The sequence below is a fragment of the Pelmatolapia mariae genome, linkage group LG7, assembly GCF_036321145.2.
Source record: "Pelmatolapia mariae isolate MD_Pm_ZW linkage group LG7, Pm_UMD_F_2, whole genome shotgun sequence".
NCBI classification, from domain to species: domain Eukaryota; kingdom Metazoa; phylum Chordata; class Actinopteri; order Cichliformes; family Cichlidae; genus Pelmatolapia; species Pelmatolapia mariae.
The window spans coordinates 9520716-9538874 of NC_086233.1; the positions used below are offsets into that span (position 1 = coordinate 9520716).

The following is an 18159-nucleotide window of genomic DNA, read 5'->3' on the forward strand; positions in this document are numbered from 1 at the left end:
CAAGGCTGCAACATTGAAAAATGTGGAATGTGAAGGGCTGTCAATACTGTTGGGATGCACTGTATTTTTTGCATTTTTTCCATATATTTTTTCTAGTGGTCTGAAAGTAGTGAAGATGTGCATATACAAGGAGGGGTGGGGTCTGCGGCGAATAAACTCAAGCTGTTCACTCAACTGCTATTTCCTTTGAATACATCACTACCAGTGGCTCGGCTTTAAAACACCACACACTCATTCAGCCTGTTGGCTTGCAGACTCAGAGGCAAGAGGAGCAAAACAGTGTCTTCTTTTATTATCAGACACCACTGATCATTGCTAAGAAGCAACCATGGCCATCAATAAATCCAAAATAGCTGTTGGATTTATAGTGGCAGGCAGTCTGACTTTGATTTTTGGGGCAATTTCTGTAATTGTGGGACCAACAGTAATAAGCAACCAAGTTGTGAAGGTAAGTATTATCGTTATATGAATACTTCAGAGTTTTATCAGGGTGTTCTGTTTATTTCCTGTTCCATTTTAATTTCTTTGTCTTTTTTCTTTTGCTTAAGCGAATATAAATTTGTGTTTTTCTTTATTTTGCATAAAGGCAAAGCTTTTTTTTTTTTTTTTTTTTTTTTTTTTTACAATAAATAGACTTCTTCACAAAAGATTTAGTTAGACTCATTCAGGTTGACATTTGCAGGTATAGCAACCATTTTATTGTATATGGAGTGTTTAAATAGCTTATCTATTATCTACAAAGAGCACTTGTCTTTGACTACATATTTATTGTGTCAGGTATTTGCATATGTAGTCTGTTTACTCCTATTAAAATTTTATTTAACAAAAAAATAAAATACCAATGTTTCACCAATGATGAATCAATTTTTCCAAGCATGAAGGTTGCAGACATTATGGCACTGACTTCTGATCTGTTAGCTGAATGTTCACATGTCCAGACTACAGTTATCTATTTTAGATACACATATGTGCTGGTATATGTGTATGTATATGTATACATATTTATATTTAGTGTGTACGTGTGTGTGTGTGTGTACATGTCTATACTTATAGATACTTATAGATACTTATAGGTATCTATTACTTACATAGTAATAGTAGCAGTAGAAGAGTTAAATTTATGTCTTGCATATTTCCACAACCCTCTATCCATAATCACATACTGTGTATGCTACCGTTGTATATAGTGTATTATCCTGCTTATTTTGTATTTGTTTGTATTTTATTTGTATTTTTCTCCTGCTATTTGTACCTGAGCTGAGGTAGCGCACAAATTTCCCCGCCGTGGGATCAATAAAGTCTTATCTTATCTTATCTTAACTTATCTAGATATGATATGATGATATTAATTGATATTTCCAGTAAAACGTCTGAAATCTAAAAAAGGAGGCTCTTAAGTGTTCTTAAAAACTGCTTCAAACGCGTTCTTATATCTGGACCCACTGCTTTATCTAAATGAGGCAGAAATCTTTTTGGCAGGAGATTGAACTTCATGTGAGCTTTTATAGACCATCCATTCATCCATTCTCTTCCGCTTATCCAACTCAGGTCAGGGTCGCAGGGTGGCTCGAGCCTGTCCCAGCTTTCATAGGGCGAGAAGCAGGGTACACTCTGCACAGGTTGCCAGCCTAACACATAAAAACAGCATCTGGTATTCCCGTGCGGTATCCCATCCATGTGCTGTCCAGGCCCGACGCTGCTTAATATTCAGGATCAGACCGTCATAAGCCATAGCACCCTGTTGCCTCACAGCAGGAAGGTCCTGAGTTCAGTTAATAAAAAAAAAAAAAAATCCTCAAATGCAATACTCGATCTGAATGTTAAACTTTTAAAATTAAAGTAGAATTATAGATGAAAGGTGGCAAAATATTTTTCCTTGAATAATATCACATAAATCAGAATAAAAGTATGTAACCACAGACTGTCTTTGAACTTGTACTTGAATGGTACAATAATATGGTTACTTCCGGCGCCCCTCTTGTGTGGCAGCCTGTTACATGAGCTCATTTCTGAGCCATTTCCTATTTTCCTCCTTTAATACTAAAGGTAAGCATACACTATGCTTACAGCATACCAAAAGCTCTTGCCACTTGGGAGACATCTTGAAAGATCGGGCAGTTACTTAAGCTTTTACTTATGGCTTTCATTTCTGTGGAAACCCGGAAATAAAAATACACGTAAAGAATCGCAAGCCATATCTGGAAAAAATTAAGGCGTTCTTTCCCAACCCGATATAGAGAGAGGGAACTCCATTTCCCAGAATCCTCGGTAGGCGTGTCAAACAGTGCAAATACGGCGACAATAAAAAGCAGGTCACAACAATATCGATCAGAGAGATGAGCGACCCACAGAGATCTCAGAGGAATATACGTTTAATTATAAGTTTTGTTTCATGTCGAGACTCTGGTGGAGTCATTAAGCTGACTCCGTTTATCTTTACCGACAAAAAGTGAGGACACGGACAAAACAAAGCTACGAAGACTCACTGACAGCCTGTCAATATGGCAATTAAACGACCTAAAGTCGCTATTGGATTCGTAGTGGCAGGTGTGCTGATGGTGCTTTTCGGCACAATTATGTGTTTTGTGGTGCCATTAGTCATCGACGATCAAATAGTAAAGGTAAGAAACGTCCTGACACGGATAGTTAGCATGTTTTAAACCTGTGCTTTAATGTGCTGAGTCAAGCAAGATTCACCTTTAATCGTACCCGAGGACTTAAGTACTTCAAAGAGCCTCCAGAGTTAACCAGTAAATGATAACAGGCGCGTGCAGATAAGCTAATCACTAAATGTATGCAGTCAGATTAAGTAACAATGCTAATAGCTCCGGAAAAACTTTCTGAGGCTTTTAAAGAGTCAAGCATGCCCAATGTTAGTAAAATGATTTGATTAACTAACTAAACTATTATTGGTAATGTCATTTATTTCCATATTAAAAATCACAACAGGCTGAGGTTCTTCAACTTTCTTTTCACTCAATATATCCCGGTAAAACGATACAAGTAATATTATTATTTAAATAATGTGCAGAACAGGGAAAAATACGTGCAAAAGTATTGCCTACTTCCTTAGTTTGCTTTGCTTCTGTTGTCAGTTCACAGTGCTGCTTTTACCCGTTAGCAGCTAACTCTGTAAGTTGCAGTTGGTTCCCTTTTGCAGTTGACCTTTGCAGTTAGGGCACATGCAGACCGCTGTCATCCTACCCTGTTTGAGCTAAATATGAGGCTACAAAACATATAAACATGGTGAGAAATATAGCATTTCTACGTACCAGGTGTTTGAACTGTACTGCACTATCAAAGACTGGATGTATTTAATTATTTTATTTTCATTTTTCATATATAAAAGTCCAGAAAACATACAGTTACATAGTGTTTTCACTTTCTAACTAATCACTCAACGTGCTAAATTTAGTAATTACATAAGGAGCACCACAAAGAAGTATTCCTAAAAGGAATAGATTCATATCATATCATATTTGTAGGAACATTTGTGACTATAACAAAAACCTAAATGTAAATAATAGATTAAAATTATAATGAAATGTAATGTTGTGTAACTTAAGATGATGAACCACAATCTCTGGATTTGGGACCTTTTAGGTAAATAAAATAAAATAAGAAAAAAGCAATTTGAAGGTGTCCCCTTGAATTTAGATTTTTTTTTTCCCTCTATTAGTTTGTGGAAATGTATAAAAACCTTAATAAAGAAAATGCTCATTGTTTTGCTTTTGTTTTTTTCCTCTCTTTCACATCAGCACACAGTAATTGATCCAAAGAATGATCTCACATACACCATGTGGAAAGACATCCCTGTGCCATTCTTTATGTCAGTCTACTTCTTCAATGTCCTCAATCCTGCTGAGATACTGAAAGGAGAAAAGCCGATGGTGGAACAGAGAGGACCTTATGTTTACAGGTACACAATTTAACTCCTGAAGACTTGTGCTCAACCTTAACTATCAGTTAAAAACTTTTGTTGGATACTTAAACTTCAATAAAGTTTGCTACAGTGAAACTCCAAATGTGCTTATTTTTTGTAATAAAGTTAGATTCATAAAATTAATAATTTTATTAATAAATTAGAAATTTTATTAATGGTATAATACTCTGTATGTCCCAGAAAACTCCTGTTTTTAAAAAATGTAAAAGAATTAAAGGTCCATTTTGCTGGAAGGAACTTCATTGGTAAACTGGAGCTAAGTGACCATGATAGCATAGTGTACGGTGGCTAGATGACACTGGGTCGGAGGTGTATGTTGTACAGGTTATTATGAAACTAGATTCAGTTAAAATCAGTGCTCCAGCTCCAGCTGTTTATGTTTTGTGCATTATTTCTGGATTTTAAATCTTTCTAGCTATTTTGCTAATTTATGATATTGTTAATTTTGTGCATTAAGTAGACCTTGAGTGTTTTGAAAGACACCAGCAAAAGAAATGTATTATTAATGTCATTAATAATGACTGCTTAACTGCTTTCTACAAACTTATTACTGTTCTAGGAGTTTACATCCTTTGCTACAATTTTAGATTGCAGCAGGATCTCTTTTACAACTTCATCTTAAATAATCAATTTTTGCTCCCGTTTGCCCTTTAAGAAACTGGTTGAGGAATCGGTGGTTAGATGTTAATTGCAACGATTGCCACCTACAGATCTCGTTGAATGCCATTCATCAGTAAAACAGATAACATTAAACTTAAGCCTTACCCAATTTAACCAAAACTTAATTTTTTTCTTCAAAACCTAGAACATAGAACGTAGAAGTGAAAACTAATTTTAGAAGTAGAAGTGTAAAAAATTTTAAACAAGTGTTATAAGCATGAGCTACAATTTGTATCCATCCAAAAGGTGTTTAAGAATCATTAATTTTTTAAAATATATGGCTGAACTTTTTTTACATATTGTAATATGACAGTGAGCATGTTTCAGTCCAACATTTTTGGTCATGTCCACAAGAGCATGTGTTCACCTTTTGTGCACCTTTTGTGATTTGAATGGGGGGGGAAAGCATTCTGGAAGGATGTGATTCTTATTTAAAGGAGAGAGGTTGCAAATGGTAGACCACTTCAGACTCTTCTATTGAAAACAACTATCAGGACATTCCAGAAATAAATTAAAATGATTTGGCTGCAACAACCTGAGACACCAGAAGAGCTTTTTATTTTTTATGGTTTGTTGTCTTTTCTGTGTCTGATGTTTTAAGGTCTGTCAATTTTTGACTTTCTTGTAAGGATAACTGAATCCATTAAACCCTTAAGATTTGTGTACAGAGGTGGACTTGAAGCACAGGTTTTGAGTGGACATATTACTTTTCTTCCAGAAAGCTGTGTCAGAAGGAAAACATTACATTCCATCCCAACGGTACAGTGTCCTACAGGGAATACAGACAGTACCACTTCGAGCCCTCCATGTCTGCTGGGAACGAGTCTGATGTTGTCACAATTCCAAACATGTTGGTGTTGGTAAGACATTGTTGCCACCTCCTCACTTCTTATTGTTTGGTTCAATAATTTCCTCAGTTTGGTGCTTTTTCACCGCCTGTGGCTTCTGTAATTTTAGGGTGCATCAGTGATGATGGAAAACTTGCCCTACATACTGCGCCTCATGATGAGTGCAACCTTTAAAACTTTTAAAGAAGGTGCCTTCCTGACCAAGCCTGTAGGGGAGCTTATGTGGGGTTATGACAGTGGACTAGTGGATTTTCTAAATCAATACCTGCCAGGAATGATTCCCACATCAGGAAAATTTGGCCTCTTTTCAGAAGTAAGTATTAGAAATGCTTTGTTATGCTCTCTATCTATCTGATTACTATGAGCATAATAGGTTCAGTTTAAGGAACAGATTTGTCTTTTACATGAAATTTCTTTGAGCAGGTAAAGAAAGGTGTCTGCCTTTTATGCTTTCTTTAGTTCAACAACTCCAACACTGGCCTGTTCACTGTCTTTACTGGACAAGATGACATTAGAAAAGTCCACAGAGTCGACTCTTGGAATGGTCTGACGGAGGTATGATGCCAGCAGATTGTGTTTTGTTGCTGTTGTTGTTGTTTTGTTTTTTTTTGTTTTTCTTCCCCTCACACCATTTTATTTTTCACACTGTAACTGGCCTCTTTCTCTTTGGTGACAGCTGCCATACTGGAGGACTGCTCAGTCTAACATGATCAATGGAACAGCTGGGCAGATGTGGCCTCCTTTCATGACGAAAGAGAGCACTTTGCCTTTCTACAGCCCTGACGCGTGCAGGTAAAATGCTTTGCAGAATTGTACTTTTTTTTTTTTCTCAATTCTGCCTCTCCCATTATTCCTTCATATATTTACCCATTGTTTTTCCAGGTCTATGGAGCTGGTTTATCAGCGTCCTGGAGAGATGTACGGGATCCCTCTATATCGATATGTTGCACCCAAGACCCTTTTTGCCAATGGGACGGATTATGCTCCCAATGAAGGCTTCTGCCCCTGTAGACAGTCTGGACTCCTCAATGTTAGCACATGCCGCCACAGTGAGTAATGATGATCAGTGTAGGAGAAATAAATATTCAGTCCATCACAGCATTCCCAGAGGTTATTAGAACATTTTAAGACCTACCACTACCCATTTCTTTATATTTTGAAAAATGAAACTTATAAAATAAGTACGATAGTGTTGGAAGTCTGGGGTGTTGAAATCCCAAATTTAGATTCATCACTCCATGAAACCTGTTGCCACTGATTTTCAGTCAGCTCATGGTCCAGATGTATTTCTCAGGTCCCATGTAAGGTCTTTGCTGGATTTTTTTCCCCCTATTTCATGAGGGCATGACTTTCAGATAATGATTGTCTGCTGTCGAGTCTTTTTTTGTTCTTTTTTTTTATTTTGTTTTGTTTTTAAACCCTGATATTTTTTTTTCTTATTTTGTCCTCTGCCTGTCCAGTTTCCTAACATCTTTATAAGAAATCACTACACACAAGTTAGTATGCCAAGGCTTATTAACTTTTCAGTTAATACCACTTTGTGAATCACCTTGATGGCACAAAACTATGCACTGACAAAATGCTAGACCTTTTGGAATTTTTCGTAGATTCATCTAAAGAAATTTCTGGAACAATTATGTTATTTCTTTATTTTTTTCACAGGCTCTTGGTAATAAAATTCTTAAAGATAGAATTTTAAAAAGTTGTCTCATGTGTACACAGAATGCGAAATTTTATTTTTGTCCACGAAAATAAAAACTGCCAGTTTTGAAACCCGAGGCAACAAGGGAAATGGCTACCAAAAACTACGCTGTGGTCCCTGAATCTGATCTAGCAGCAGGTATATAGTTGCCTTGACATCCACCTTTGTTGTAGCCTTTATGTCACATACTCATTATATCACGGGACACTCAGCTGCGTTGCTATTATGATGGCCACGCACATTCGGTGGTACTCGATTGGCGTGGAAAACAGTCTATAAGAGCAGGTACTAATGGAAAAGGGGCTAAAGCTAATTGTTCTGTTGAGCTTCAAAACAGTGTTAGAACCATGTGAGCTGGCTTTTGCCGGTGGTTCTCAGCAATTGGAGCAATTTCAAGCATTTTCATGCAAGCTTAGGCATTGCATTAAAATGCCTAAAAACCTCATAAGTTTCCAAAAATTATTATCCCTTTGGCTAACGCTGCTGAAATATACATTTTAAATGGATTTAGGGTATTTTCACATCTATTTGTTCAATATGAAGCTTCTTGCCTCAAGAAGCTTCATATTGTAAGGTAAAGACCCCACAATAATACAAAGAAGAACCCAAAAGCAATTTTTTTTTTTTTTTTTTTTTGCATTGCGATTGCTGTGTTCACATCTTCACAAGCAAACCACACCAGGTGGGAAAACAAATCAATTTGATTTAAACAGGCTAAACAACACCACAGGTATGAAAACATCCTTAACTAAACCAATGCGATCTTAGAGATATGGCAGGGATTGCCAATAAGCCATGAGTTGTGAGTGTACTTGATAGATTTTTCAGTGGTCCAGTTGATTAATGTTGCCATTCTTTGAACATTTTAGACTCTCCAGTTTTCATCTCTCATCCTCACTTCTTTAATGCTGATCCTGTGCTGCTGGACTACGTGCAGGGTCTTAATCCCAGTGAGGAGAAGCACGGCCTCTTCATAGACATTCACCCAGTGAGTACACAGCACACACAGCACAGTGTGTACAGTTGGTCATCATAATTTTGATTCAAAGCTCATAGGTTAGCAATATTTTCTACTGAAACTGGATGCAGTAGTTATTTGTGGGCTTTTTTTGTTTGTTTCTTTGTTTTGTTTTGTTTTTTTGAACACATCTCTTCCCATTGCTTATTAGAAATCGCATATACTTAATTTATGCTTTCATGTTACTGTGAAGACTCCAACTTAAACTGCAACTCTTTTTTTTTTTAAATTTGATTTTATTTTGGAACAGACCCACTTGCAAGACTCGCAAGTGAAAGTGCATTTGTGATCAATGAAAAGTGTGTAACATTTTGTAAATTGGCTTATATTTAAAATGAATGTCATTAGTCTGCAATATTTTTGTAAGGACATTAGAAGTCAGCCCTGTTGTCCTTGAAACCTGCTGTGATCATGAGTGTGGCTGGACTCTTGCATATCATAGACCTTCTTTTTATTTGTCATTGTCAAGTTTTATGGCACAGAGAGAAACATGTAGGGTGCATTTTGACATTTAACCTATAAGAGGCCATCCTGATAGCAAATTTGTGGAAGAATTTGGTTAAAGGTTGTATCGTATCATTATCACTTACATCCAACTGTTAGATCTTTTCTACAATACAAGACCAAGTCTTAGTCACTTTCTCAGTCTTCCTCAAACGCTTAAAGTTAGTTTCCTTTGAGTACAAAAGAAGTGTTATCACAATGCAATCATTCAGTCATCACTAATGCAAAATAGCAGTGATAAAGAAGTAAGCTAAGGGGATGAGGTTTAAAGTTAATGTTTATTTTTCTGGATGGTAAAGCAATAGGAAAATTGATATGTAGTTTTATTACTGTACAATCACGCAGTAACCTGTGTGCTATAGTACAGAAAAAGCCAATGACTGATAAGACTAAAAAGATATTCCCATGTGTCATTCCTTATGCAACTCTGCCTGTGTAAAAAATCACCTGCAGTGTTTTTAGTGATAGCTGTGGTTGTGATAAGGTAATTGGAAATTTGATTATTTCTCCATGTTATCTATTGCTTCAATAAAATAATAAAAATCACAGTTGATACAGAAATGATTTTTGCTTCATAGATTAAACCTTACAACATTGTTCAGTCAATTCCATCAAGCCCACGTTGATATCAAGTTAATAATAAAGGGACATCAGTCGGCATGGGGTTCCATTAAGTATAGTGTTTAGTTTGTTGTTGTGACTAAGAGTGTAAATTTTGAAAACAAGAAATGGTACTTTCTTCATCTAAAGATGAATTTATATAAGAACAAATACATTTATAGGCCATCTTCTGAGCTAAGACTGCGGTTTACTGGTAAAGTAGATCGGGAAAGGCAATACTGCACCTGTGAAGAGTCACTCTTTACTTAAGGCCCCATGTTATTTAAGAGCAAAGATAGTGATTTGATAAACATACAAAAAGTAATTTATTTAAATATATTAATGAAAAAGCAATTAACAGTACATTGACAGGCAAAGAAGTCTGCAAGAGCTTGAATATCATCATTTTCACTTTATGCTGCTGAGTGATTCTCTGATTTGCGAGGTTTTGCTCAATTTGATGGATTCATTAGATAATTTGCATTTGTCACCATTTGCTGATGCTGATTACATTTTAATCAAAGACATAATTGAACTCTTCCTTATTAGAAAATATTGTTTTTATAGTATTGTTAGAAAATGGCTTTTAATTGTTTACAATAAAAACAAATGAGCATTTAATAAAACTAACATGTAAGCATGTTTTCACTCTAAAAAAGTATTTTTCTTTTTTATTGCTGATGAGAGATTTTTGCAAATCAGATATTTATTTTAGTCATTATGAAAAGATGTACACATTTTTACATTTGAAGTCATTTACGCATTAAGTTATTATAATCAACTTTTAAAAATTGCATTGCCTTTAACCTTTATTGCTAATGTTAAATGTTGAGTTTGCTAAAACACTACCACTGGTACAGTTTGTTCTTGAATTCCTAATACAATCTTTTTTCTATAACGTCATTAAGATAAGGTAATTGGAAATTGGGCTATTCCTGTATAACTGCTGTTGTTTGTCAGTTAAAGGGTTGTTAAAAACGTTCTATGATGCCAATAAAAAGTCAGTATTGATAGTGAAAGAGTTTTTACTGTCCGGATAAAAGCTCACAAGATGTTAAATGGATTTCAGCAGGGCAACATTGACACTTAAGTTAATAATTAAGAAACATCAGATGGCTTGGGATTTTTATGGCTCTATCGTACGATAGAGCCAAGTATCCTGACTCTTGAACATGGCACTGAGGAGACTGGTTTTATCTCTTAGTTTTCTTCTCTTTCTCTCAGTGCCAGAAATTTGAATCTTTTTGGTACATTTAGTACATTTAGTTTGTGCTGACATAAAATATCAAGGAAATGATAGGGAACTCGTGTGTGGTATTTTTACAAAAGTAATGTTACATGAGACACATGACTTAAAAAATATAACTTTAGTATTACAATAAAATGTATGGCACTCATTTCTGTCATACATGTATGTTATGCGCATTTTTCTTTTAGATCTTCTGTTCTGTTTTGGCTCTGCCAACAGCTGCATTCCTATTGTCTATCCTCAGCTGTCGTCTTTCTCTTGCCTTCAGCCCATATTAACTTTTTATCAGAGCCACATGTCTGGAAGTGAACTTTGTAGTTTGTTTTATGGACACATTGAGCTAAAATCTCTTGGAAAAAATGTCAATAAAAGATGAGAGAATCGTGTACAGCAGTAGATTAAAATATTTTGACAGTTTAGTTAACTCACAAAATGTAATAGAAAATCTGGACCTTATTTATTTATTTATTTATTTATTTATTTATTTATTTATTTAGCTTTTCAAAGCTGATTCACTACAAATCACTGCAATCTGTCAGCTGTGCTGTTGAGATAATTGTATTACACTTCTTTTAGTGAGGAGACTTTTTTCAGTGTGTATAGATCTATGGATTTTTTTTAAAGTGTAGCAGACCATGTTTTCTCCTTTCAAGCACTTCTTTTCATGTAGAGGGTAAAGCAAGTCTGTACCTAGGCTACATGTAATTTCCTGTGGGTTCAAAAAGTAAATGGTTGCTTTCAGCTTCAGGTTACTATGCAAAATGTCCTGTACTGGAAATGGCTTGTAGGCTCACCCACATTGAGTTTGGCAAAGCTTTTAAAGTTAAAATTACTTGAGGCCATTTTGTAGAGATTAAAAATAAATAATATGAAGCTAAAAGTGAACAGCAGTTATGTGCATCCTCCCTCAGATGAACCAGTCAAACAGAACATTTCCTCCTTGAGTTTATTGTTAAAATTATATGTGACCATATCTTTAATTGCTACCTGGAGATTTAAATGTTCCAGCACATTTATGGTGTTTGAGGTATAATTCCCTCCTTTTTTATTCCCAGTGTGAGATCTGTATATTTTTGTTGTCTATTTGCAGCAAACGGGTGTCCCTCTGAATGTGTCCATCCGCCTGCAGCTCAACCTCTACATGAAAAAAGTCTCAGGAATTACGTAAAAAACTATTCCCTTAACCACTATCACGCCAGAGACATTGTCATGTATTGTTTTATATGTTGTGATCATTAAATATGAAAGGGTCTTAGATATTTCCTGCCTTTCTTACCATTTGCTATGTAACCTTGGAGTGTGAAGTTGAATGTCTTTGTCCTTCTAGTGAAACTGGAAAGATTTCTGATGTGGTGATGCCTATGATCTGGTTTGAGGAGGTGAGTTATTAATGATATAGATGATGTAGTGTCTTTACATCTATTCTTCTGCATTTTTTTTTTTTTTTTTTTTTGCACAAACAGATTAAAATTCTACAGAATGGTTCTCTGTGTGGATTAAAATGTTGTAAATGTTTTATTTATCCTCTTCAGAATGGATATATTGATGGCCCAATCGTCAATACGTTCCGTACAAACTTGGTTGTTCTACCTACTGTTTTGGAATACCTACAGTACATCCTCATAGGGCTTGGTCTGGCAACCATCATCGTCGCTGCTGTGGTGTATCACAGAGTGAAGGTAAAGCTGCCACACAGGATTCAGTCCAGCATGTTATCTTGTTTAACTGCACGTTGCATTTTGTTTTTATGTTTTGGTTTTTTTTTCTTCCCTACACCGGTGAAAGAAAAGGAGTAGGAAAGCATGCCCTGAAGATGCTCTCATTGAGTTTCAGGATTAAAATTTGTAAATTAGTCAATAAGTAAATAAACAGAGAAAAAAGTAAATTGGTAGTAATTACTTTATTAATTAATATTATCTCGATCAGTTGCACTCACTTCTGCTCCTTTCCTGGCATTCATGTGACAGAATCATTAACTTGATATCTAACCCCGCCTCCCCCGCGCGCCCCGACTGACTCGACATTGGTTCATGTTACTGTGGTAACCTCCATCACATTATTACTATTACTGTCTGTTGATCTTCAAACTAATGCCATGCAAAATATCAGCTATGGCTTAATTAGGTGTGGCACAGTAAACAGTAGTGCTTGTCAGTAAGCATAAGTAAAAAAGTCTTGTGTTGAGTCACCATGTTATATTGTCTTTTGTTTTTGTTATTAAAAAAACAAAAGCAAAAAACAAGTAGTTTTTGGATTTGATCGCACATGAAAAGGTAGGTATTGTATTGCCAGATATAAAGCTGTAGCCATTTATACTAAGCTAATTTTTATTTTTTGCTTGCCAAGTAAATGTAGACATGGCAGTGTTATCTTACTATTCAACTGTCAGTATAAATTATCATTAATGGCAAGCCCCCCCAATTTCTTCATATATTGTATGTATTTATTTCTTATTTTACATTTAACAGTTTAGATAATTGTTTTCCCATTTTGTTAAGGTATGTCACTAGGCTTATGAGAGTCAAGAAGGTAGTAGCAACACTGGCCCCAAAATGTAACACCAAAATGTGGTTTGCCTTTTTTTTTTTTTTTTTTTTCTTTTGTTTGAGCCAAAGTGTACTTGCTGAGAAGTTCAGATTTCAGTAAAGTTATTAAGTGAGTAGTGGCAGCTGTTAATATCAAACTTAATTTTTTTTTGTTGTTGTTAATTAATTAATTTGTTTATTTATTTTGCAGCGGTCTAACTTAAATGTTTCAGTGAGCTCCACATTTATCGAGAATGTTGGGGTGTGTAAAACCTTTCACTCATTCAAACCTAAATCATTTTGCCAGATCAAATGATTATTTGATTTAAACTGTAGTGACTGAATTCATTTTTGGAGTGGAGTTTTTAAAGACTGGTTAGAATGGAGGGGAAAAGATGTGTGGTTTATATCCTGAAATTGGAGAGATTTCCTGCTTTTGGGTTTTTGTTATTAGCATGAAAGTACACACTGAATATAATGGTGTTAACAATCCAAATTTCTTGAAACATTATTGGTTTGAGGTTCTCTGATACAAATACTATGGTTTTGATTTTACAACCTACTTTTTTTACTTGGATCCTGAACATTTTTTTTTTGCACTTTATTTGATTTGATTTGATAGTTTTCATTAAATTATTACTATTATTATTATTTATAATTCAATGCAACATAAAATTAGAATGATAATCTTCCATGTAAACAAGCTGACAGTGTCCATTTTCACAAGTATCTGATCATTTTAAAAAGACTAAATTAATCAACTGCATGTCCCTTTGATTAATTGCATGGTGAAATCAATTATCACCTCAAAATACTCCCTGCATGAATCCTTACAGTATCTCTCTACACAATCTCTAGCAGTCTAATATGAAAAACCCAAATGACTATCAAAATCCCATTAGCAACCTTCTCTATTTCAATTTTCGGATTGGCTGATTTTTAAGGCAATTTGGTCATCTTTTAGGCAGCCCAGAAAGAGCCGGTAAAAGGCTCACATGGCCTTGAAACAAAGAAGAAAAGTATCAGTACTTCAGGTGGGTGCACACATGCAGGTGAACACATGTACCCTATAAATGTATTGTTCATTTATGTTCAAAGTTTTTTAAAACCTAGAACACCTTGGCAATAAAAGCACATTTTCTGCCTAGACTGAAAAGTTAACTCAAACTATTGTTTTTGACTGATAGTATTTAGTCTTCCAGTTCAACCATGACAATATGGATGAACAACCACCTTTTTGGGCTTTTACAGCATTGTGATCAGTAAAATACTTCCTGGGTCTAGTTTAAGGAATGATTGTTTGTTTTTAAACCAGGTTTGCTATCAATGTAACCATTTTGTCTCTTACTAAAGTAAAGAAACCTGTGTGTGTCTTTGTACTTCTTTTAAGCATGTTCATGAGGACCAAAAATTGGCATGTCATTAAACTCTTTAAAACTCTTTTTTTGGAAGAGGGAACACACATCCTCCTCACAGATCTTTAGTAAGTAACGGGTCAGAGGAGAGAGGTGTGAGGGTTGTGAGGGCTGCAGGTAGTCTTTTTGTGTAGGTATGAGCAGATGGGAGGTGTGAATGGTTGTCTTTAAAATTTGCAGTAGAAGGTGTTAAGGTCATCAGGAAGCTGGGGATGGTAAATGGACATATTCTTAGGCTACGTCCACACTAGCCCGGATAGATTTGAAAACGGCATTTTCGTCTGAAAATGCTCCGCGTCCACACTAGCGTTTCAGTCGTTTTCACAGAGTTGTGCGTCCACATTGAAACGGCTGAAAACGCTTACGTTCCAGTCCTGCGCATGCGCAAAAGCGAGTGAGAATTAAAGGATTTGAAAAAACGCTATCTGGAGCATGTACAAACTGATATTATCAAAACAACTGCTGTATAATGCCCTCCGCTATCTTTGTTTAATTGGTCACATGACTGCATCACATGACTAAAATGCGTCATCATTTTAGAAAGTCTGCATTTTTGAGCGTCCAAACTGTGACGGGACAGCTCCGTTTTGAAATGTATGCGTTTTCAAGAGCGTTTCCAAAACGCTGCGTTTTTCCTTGAGCAAAACGCTGCGTTTTGTTGCCTTGAGCAAAACGCTGCGTTTTTTTGCCTTGAGCAAAACGCTGCGTTTTTTTTGCCTTGAGCAAAACGCTGCCGTTTTTTTGCCTTGAGCAAAACGCTGCCGTTTTTTTGCCTTGAGCAAAACGCTGCCGTTTTTTTGCCTTGAGCAAAACGCTGCGTTTTTTTTGCCTTGAGCAAAACGCTGCGTTTTTTTTGCCTTGAGCAAAACGCTGCGTTTTTTTTGCCTTGAGCAAAACGCTGCGTTTTTTTTGCCTTGAGCAAAACGCTGCGTTTTTTTTGCCTTGAGCAAAACGCCGTCTCAGTGTGGACGGGAGGCCAAAACGGAGAGAAAATGATGCGTTTTCAAACGAAAATGCATTAGTGTGGACGTAGCCTTATATAGCACTTTAAATACTCCAGGAGAGTAGAAAAGTGCTCTATACAACACGCCGCAATCACCCATACACACCCATTCACACAAGCACTGTTATCTATACTTTCAGTGCTTTCTAACTGTCATTCATACGCATGTATACTCCGATGGATGCATTGGAGAGCAAGTCGGGGTTAGTATCTTGCCCAAAGATATTTGGCATGCAAACTGGGGGAGCCAGGGGTCGAACCAACCTTCCAATCAGCAGCTGACCTGCTCTACCTCCTACAGACAGCTACAGCCACAGGGGTGGCTGTAGCTGTCTGTCCCAAACTCGGGGCACAGATTTTTCTTAAGCAGCAAACATATTGGAAGCAACTTGTGGTAAACAGAGATCGTAGAAAGTGAATGATGTTCAATGACTTAAAGCGACTACAGGTGAAATTTATGCTGGAGAAACTACCAATAAGAGCAAAGGATACTACTGATTGACATACGACCTGCTTGTAAATTCATTAAAGGTTCAGATAGGCAGCTTGACCCTGGAAACTCTGCAAGCGACCGGGTGGCAGATTCAAAGTAATCTGTAATTAGTGAATCTAGTGTGTGCAGGGCTTTGGAGTTCCTACCAGTGTTTGTTCAGGTACATGGCACAATGTTATGGAGCATAAAGGTATTTATTGGCATTTTTGATGTGTTTTATGTCTTCATTTGTATTTTATTATAGTGTTACAGTGACTTTAATGAAAGTGAAAGGAATTAAAATCAAGTATTTATATTATGTTTTTCCTAACATTACTTGAATCTTTTCCTGGAATTTTTGATTAGGAAAATGCAAAATGTGACCACACTTAGTTTCATTAACACTGTTTTAATTCCCAGTACTAGTACTATTATATTGATGTTTGACCTTATCCAATTTGCAAAATAATAATCCACATCAGTGATGTGGAATATATTATAGAATATATTTCTTGTGTTTCCTCAGAATATCTCAGTGTGCTTGTCCCAAGCTAGAGGAGGTGGCAAGGGAGAGGAGAGCTGGATGGATGGATAGATGGCAGTGTGTTTGCCAGACGGGGTTTTAACCCTTTGCAGTTGCAGTGGCTACTCTTTTCATATTACTGCTGCCTTGGACTATCCAGAAAAGTCTAAGCAGTCATTTATTGCCCAGTTATTGGGGCTGAATGTATACAGTGTCTGCTCAAATGCTACTGGATATTACGAAGTCTTTTATATGGAGTTTTTTTTTTTTTCTTCATCCAACCAATTGATTTATCAACAATTTCTTCAAACTTCTAGCATTTTCAGGTTGGCCATGACTAGACCACAGGGTGATTTTATTATTCAACTAGTAACCTTTTTATTTTGTTCCTAACACAGACTAATCAACCTGACCACAGCAACCTACCGGATGGAATCAAATGTAGTTCAGCTGAAGAGAGGGGCCCTCTGCTACAAGATGACATGAACTGAATGATGCGCAAATAAGCCCATCCAGCTGTTGTTGTGGACTTACCAGCATCCTCCAAGTATAATTTAACTGAAACACTGTCACAAGTGGTTTTGCAATTGTGTGTATTTATATACATATTAATAAGTAAAGCAATAATGCAATCTTTTCATATAGAATAAGATTTATGGAACTCTAAAGTTCAGTATGTGTTTATGTTAGGGCTGCATGAGTTGAAACTGTTTTGTCTCTCAAGGCAGAACAAGAGAAGATTTGAAAACCACTTTTTTTTTTTTCCCTTTAGTTCAAAATCTTCCAAAACAAATAGGCTATTCTTTCCAGTTGCCAGTCTAAACCCATTAAGCCTGTTATGATCATCATCACATTTGAAATGGAACAATTTATAATTTCATAATTTTATGCGTCAGCAGTAATTACTGTGGTGATTATTTATATGGTAACTTGAAAGAAATGTTTCGGTGAGTTAAAAAAAAAAATAGAACCATCCAACATAATGGTCTTACCTGTGCCATGAAAGCATTTATCTGCTTTAATTTTCATATGCACTGAGGATTAATAGAGAGAAGTTGGAACTACTTGTCGAGGCTCAAGCTGTCAAACGTCTGACCATCTGTGAGTCAAGCAGAGCTAATGCACTCCTGTTTCTGTATCACTGTATTCTGTAAAGCTGTATTTCTTGAAATGTATGAGGATAATGCAGTTTGGTGCTAAGCACCTTCTTAAAAAAAGTTAATAAATTAAAAGAAACATGGAGGTTAAGTATAAATGTGTCCCTGTTGTCATTACGTGGTGTGTTTCTGTTTTTCATATTTGAATTTCTTCTTCGTCTTCTTCGTCTTCTTCTTCATCATCATGTATTTTTTGGATAGGTTATCTATGCTACATGTTGCATGCAAATAGAAAACATTGCCTGAAAAACTCTTAATTTGTCTGCTCCGACTCGCTCTGTTGTGACAGACCAGGTACACAAAGACAGAGCAACAGAAACAATAGGCCCAAAGGTCAGTGATAGCAGTTCTCCAAGAAACCAGTAAAGATTTGGGAATCTGGCTTGTAGTGGTGAACAAGTCAGGACTACCAGGTCCCTATACTATGAAGCTCATGCAACACACCCAGGTTATCTTTCTGTTATCTGAATTTATTTCCCCTAACATTGTTGATTGGAATATGGAATATGGAATATTGCTGCTTTATAAGAAAGCCCTCCG

General features: G+C 36.1%; 1 protein-coding gene across 3 annotated transcripts; it reads left to right on the forward strand.

Moving 5' to 3' along the window:
- Nucleotides 1–301: 301 nt before the first annotated feature.
- Nucleotides 302–17700, forward strand: scarb1 (scavenger receptor class B, member 1). 3 transcript variants are annotated; one of them, XM_063477798.1, is made up of 13 exons: nucleotides 2282–2621; nucleotides 3759–3919; nucleotides 5322–5463; nucleotides 5561–5764; nucleotides 5911–6006; nucleotides 6128–6243; nucleotides 6334–6500; nucleotides 8023–8141; nucleotides 11615–11688; nucleotides 11852–11903; nucleotides 12057–12203; nucleotides 14014–14083; nucleotides 16861–16962. In XM_063477798.1, exons 1-13 carry the CDS (start codon nucleotides 2502–2504, stop codon nucleotides 16863–16865), a joined length of 1473 nt encoding a protein of 490 aa, XP_063333868.1. In that variant the 5' UTR covers nucleotides 2282–2501; the 3' UTR covers nucleotides 16866–16962. The 3 variants fall into 3 exon arrangements, with proteins under 3 accessions (XP_063333869.1, XP_063333868.1, XP_063333867.1); XM_063477799.1 differs by lacking the exons at nucleotides 2282–2621; nucleotides 14014–14083 and adding an exon at nucleotides 302–448 and having other exon boundaries at nucleotides 16861–17700; XM_063477797.1 differs by lacking the exon at nucleotides 14014–14083 and having other exon boundaries at nucleotides 16861–17700.
- Nucleotides 17701–18159: the final 459 nt, after the last annotated feature.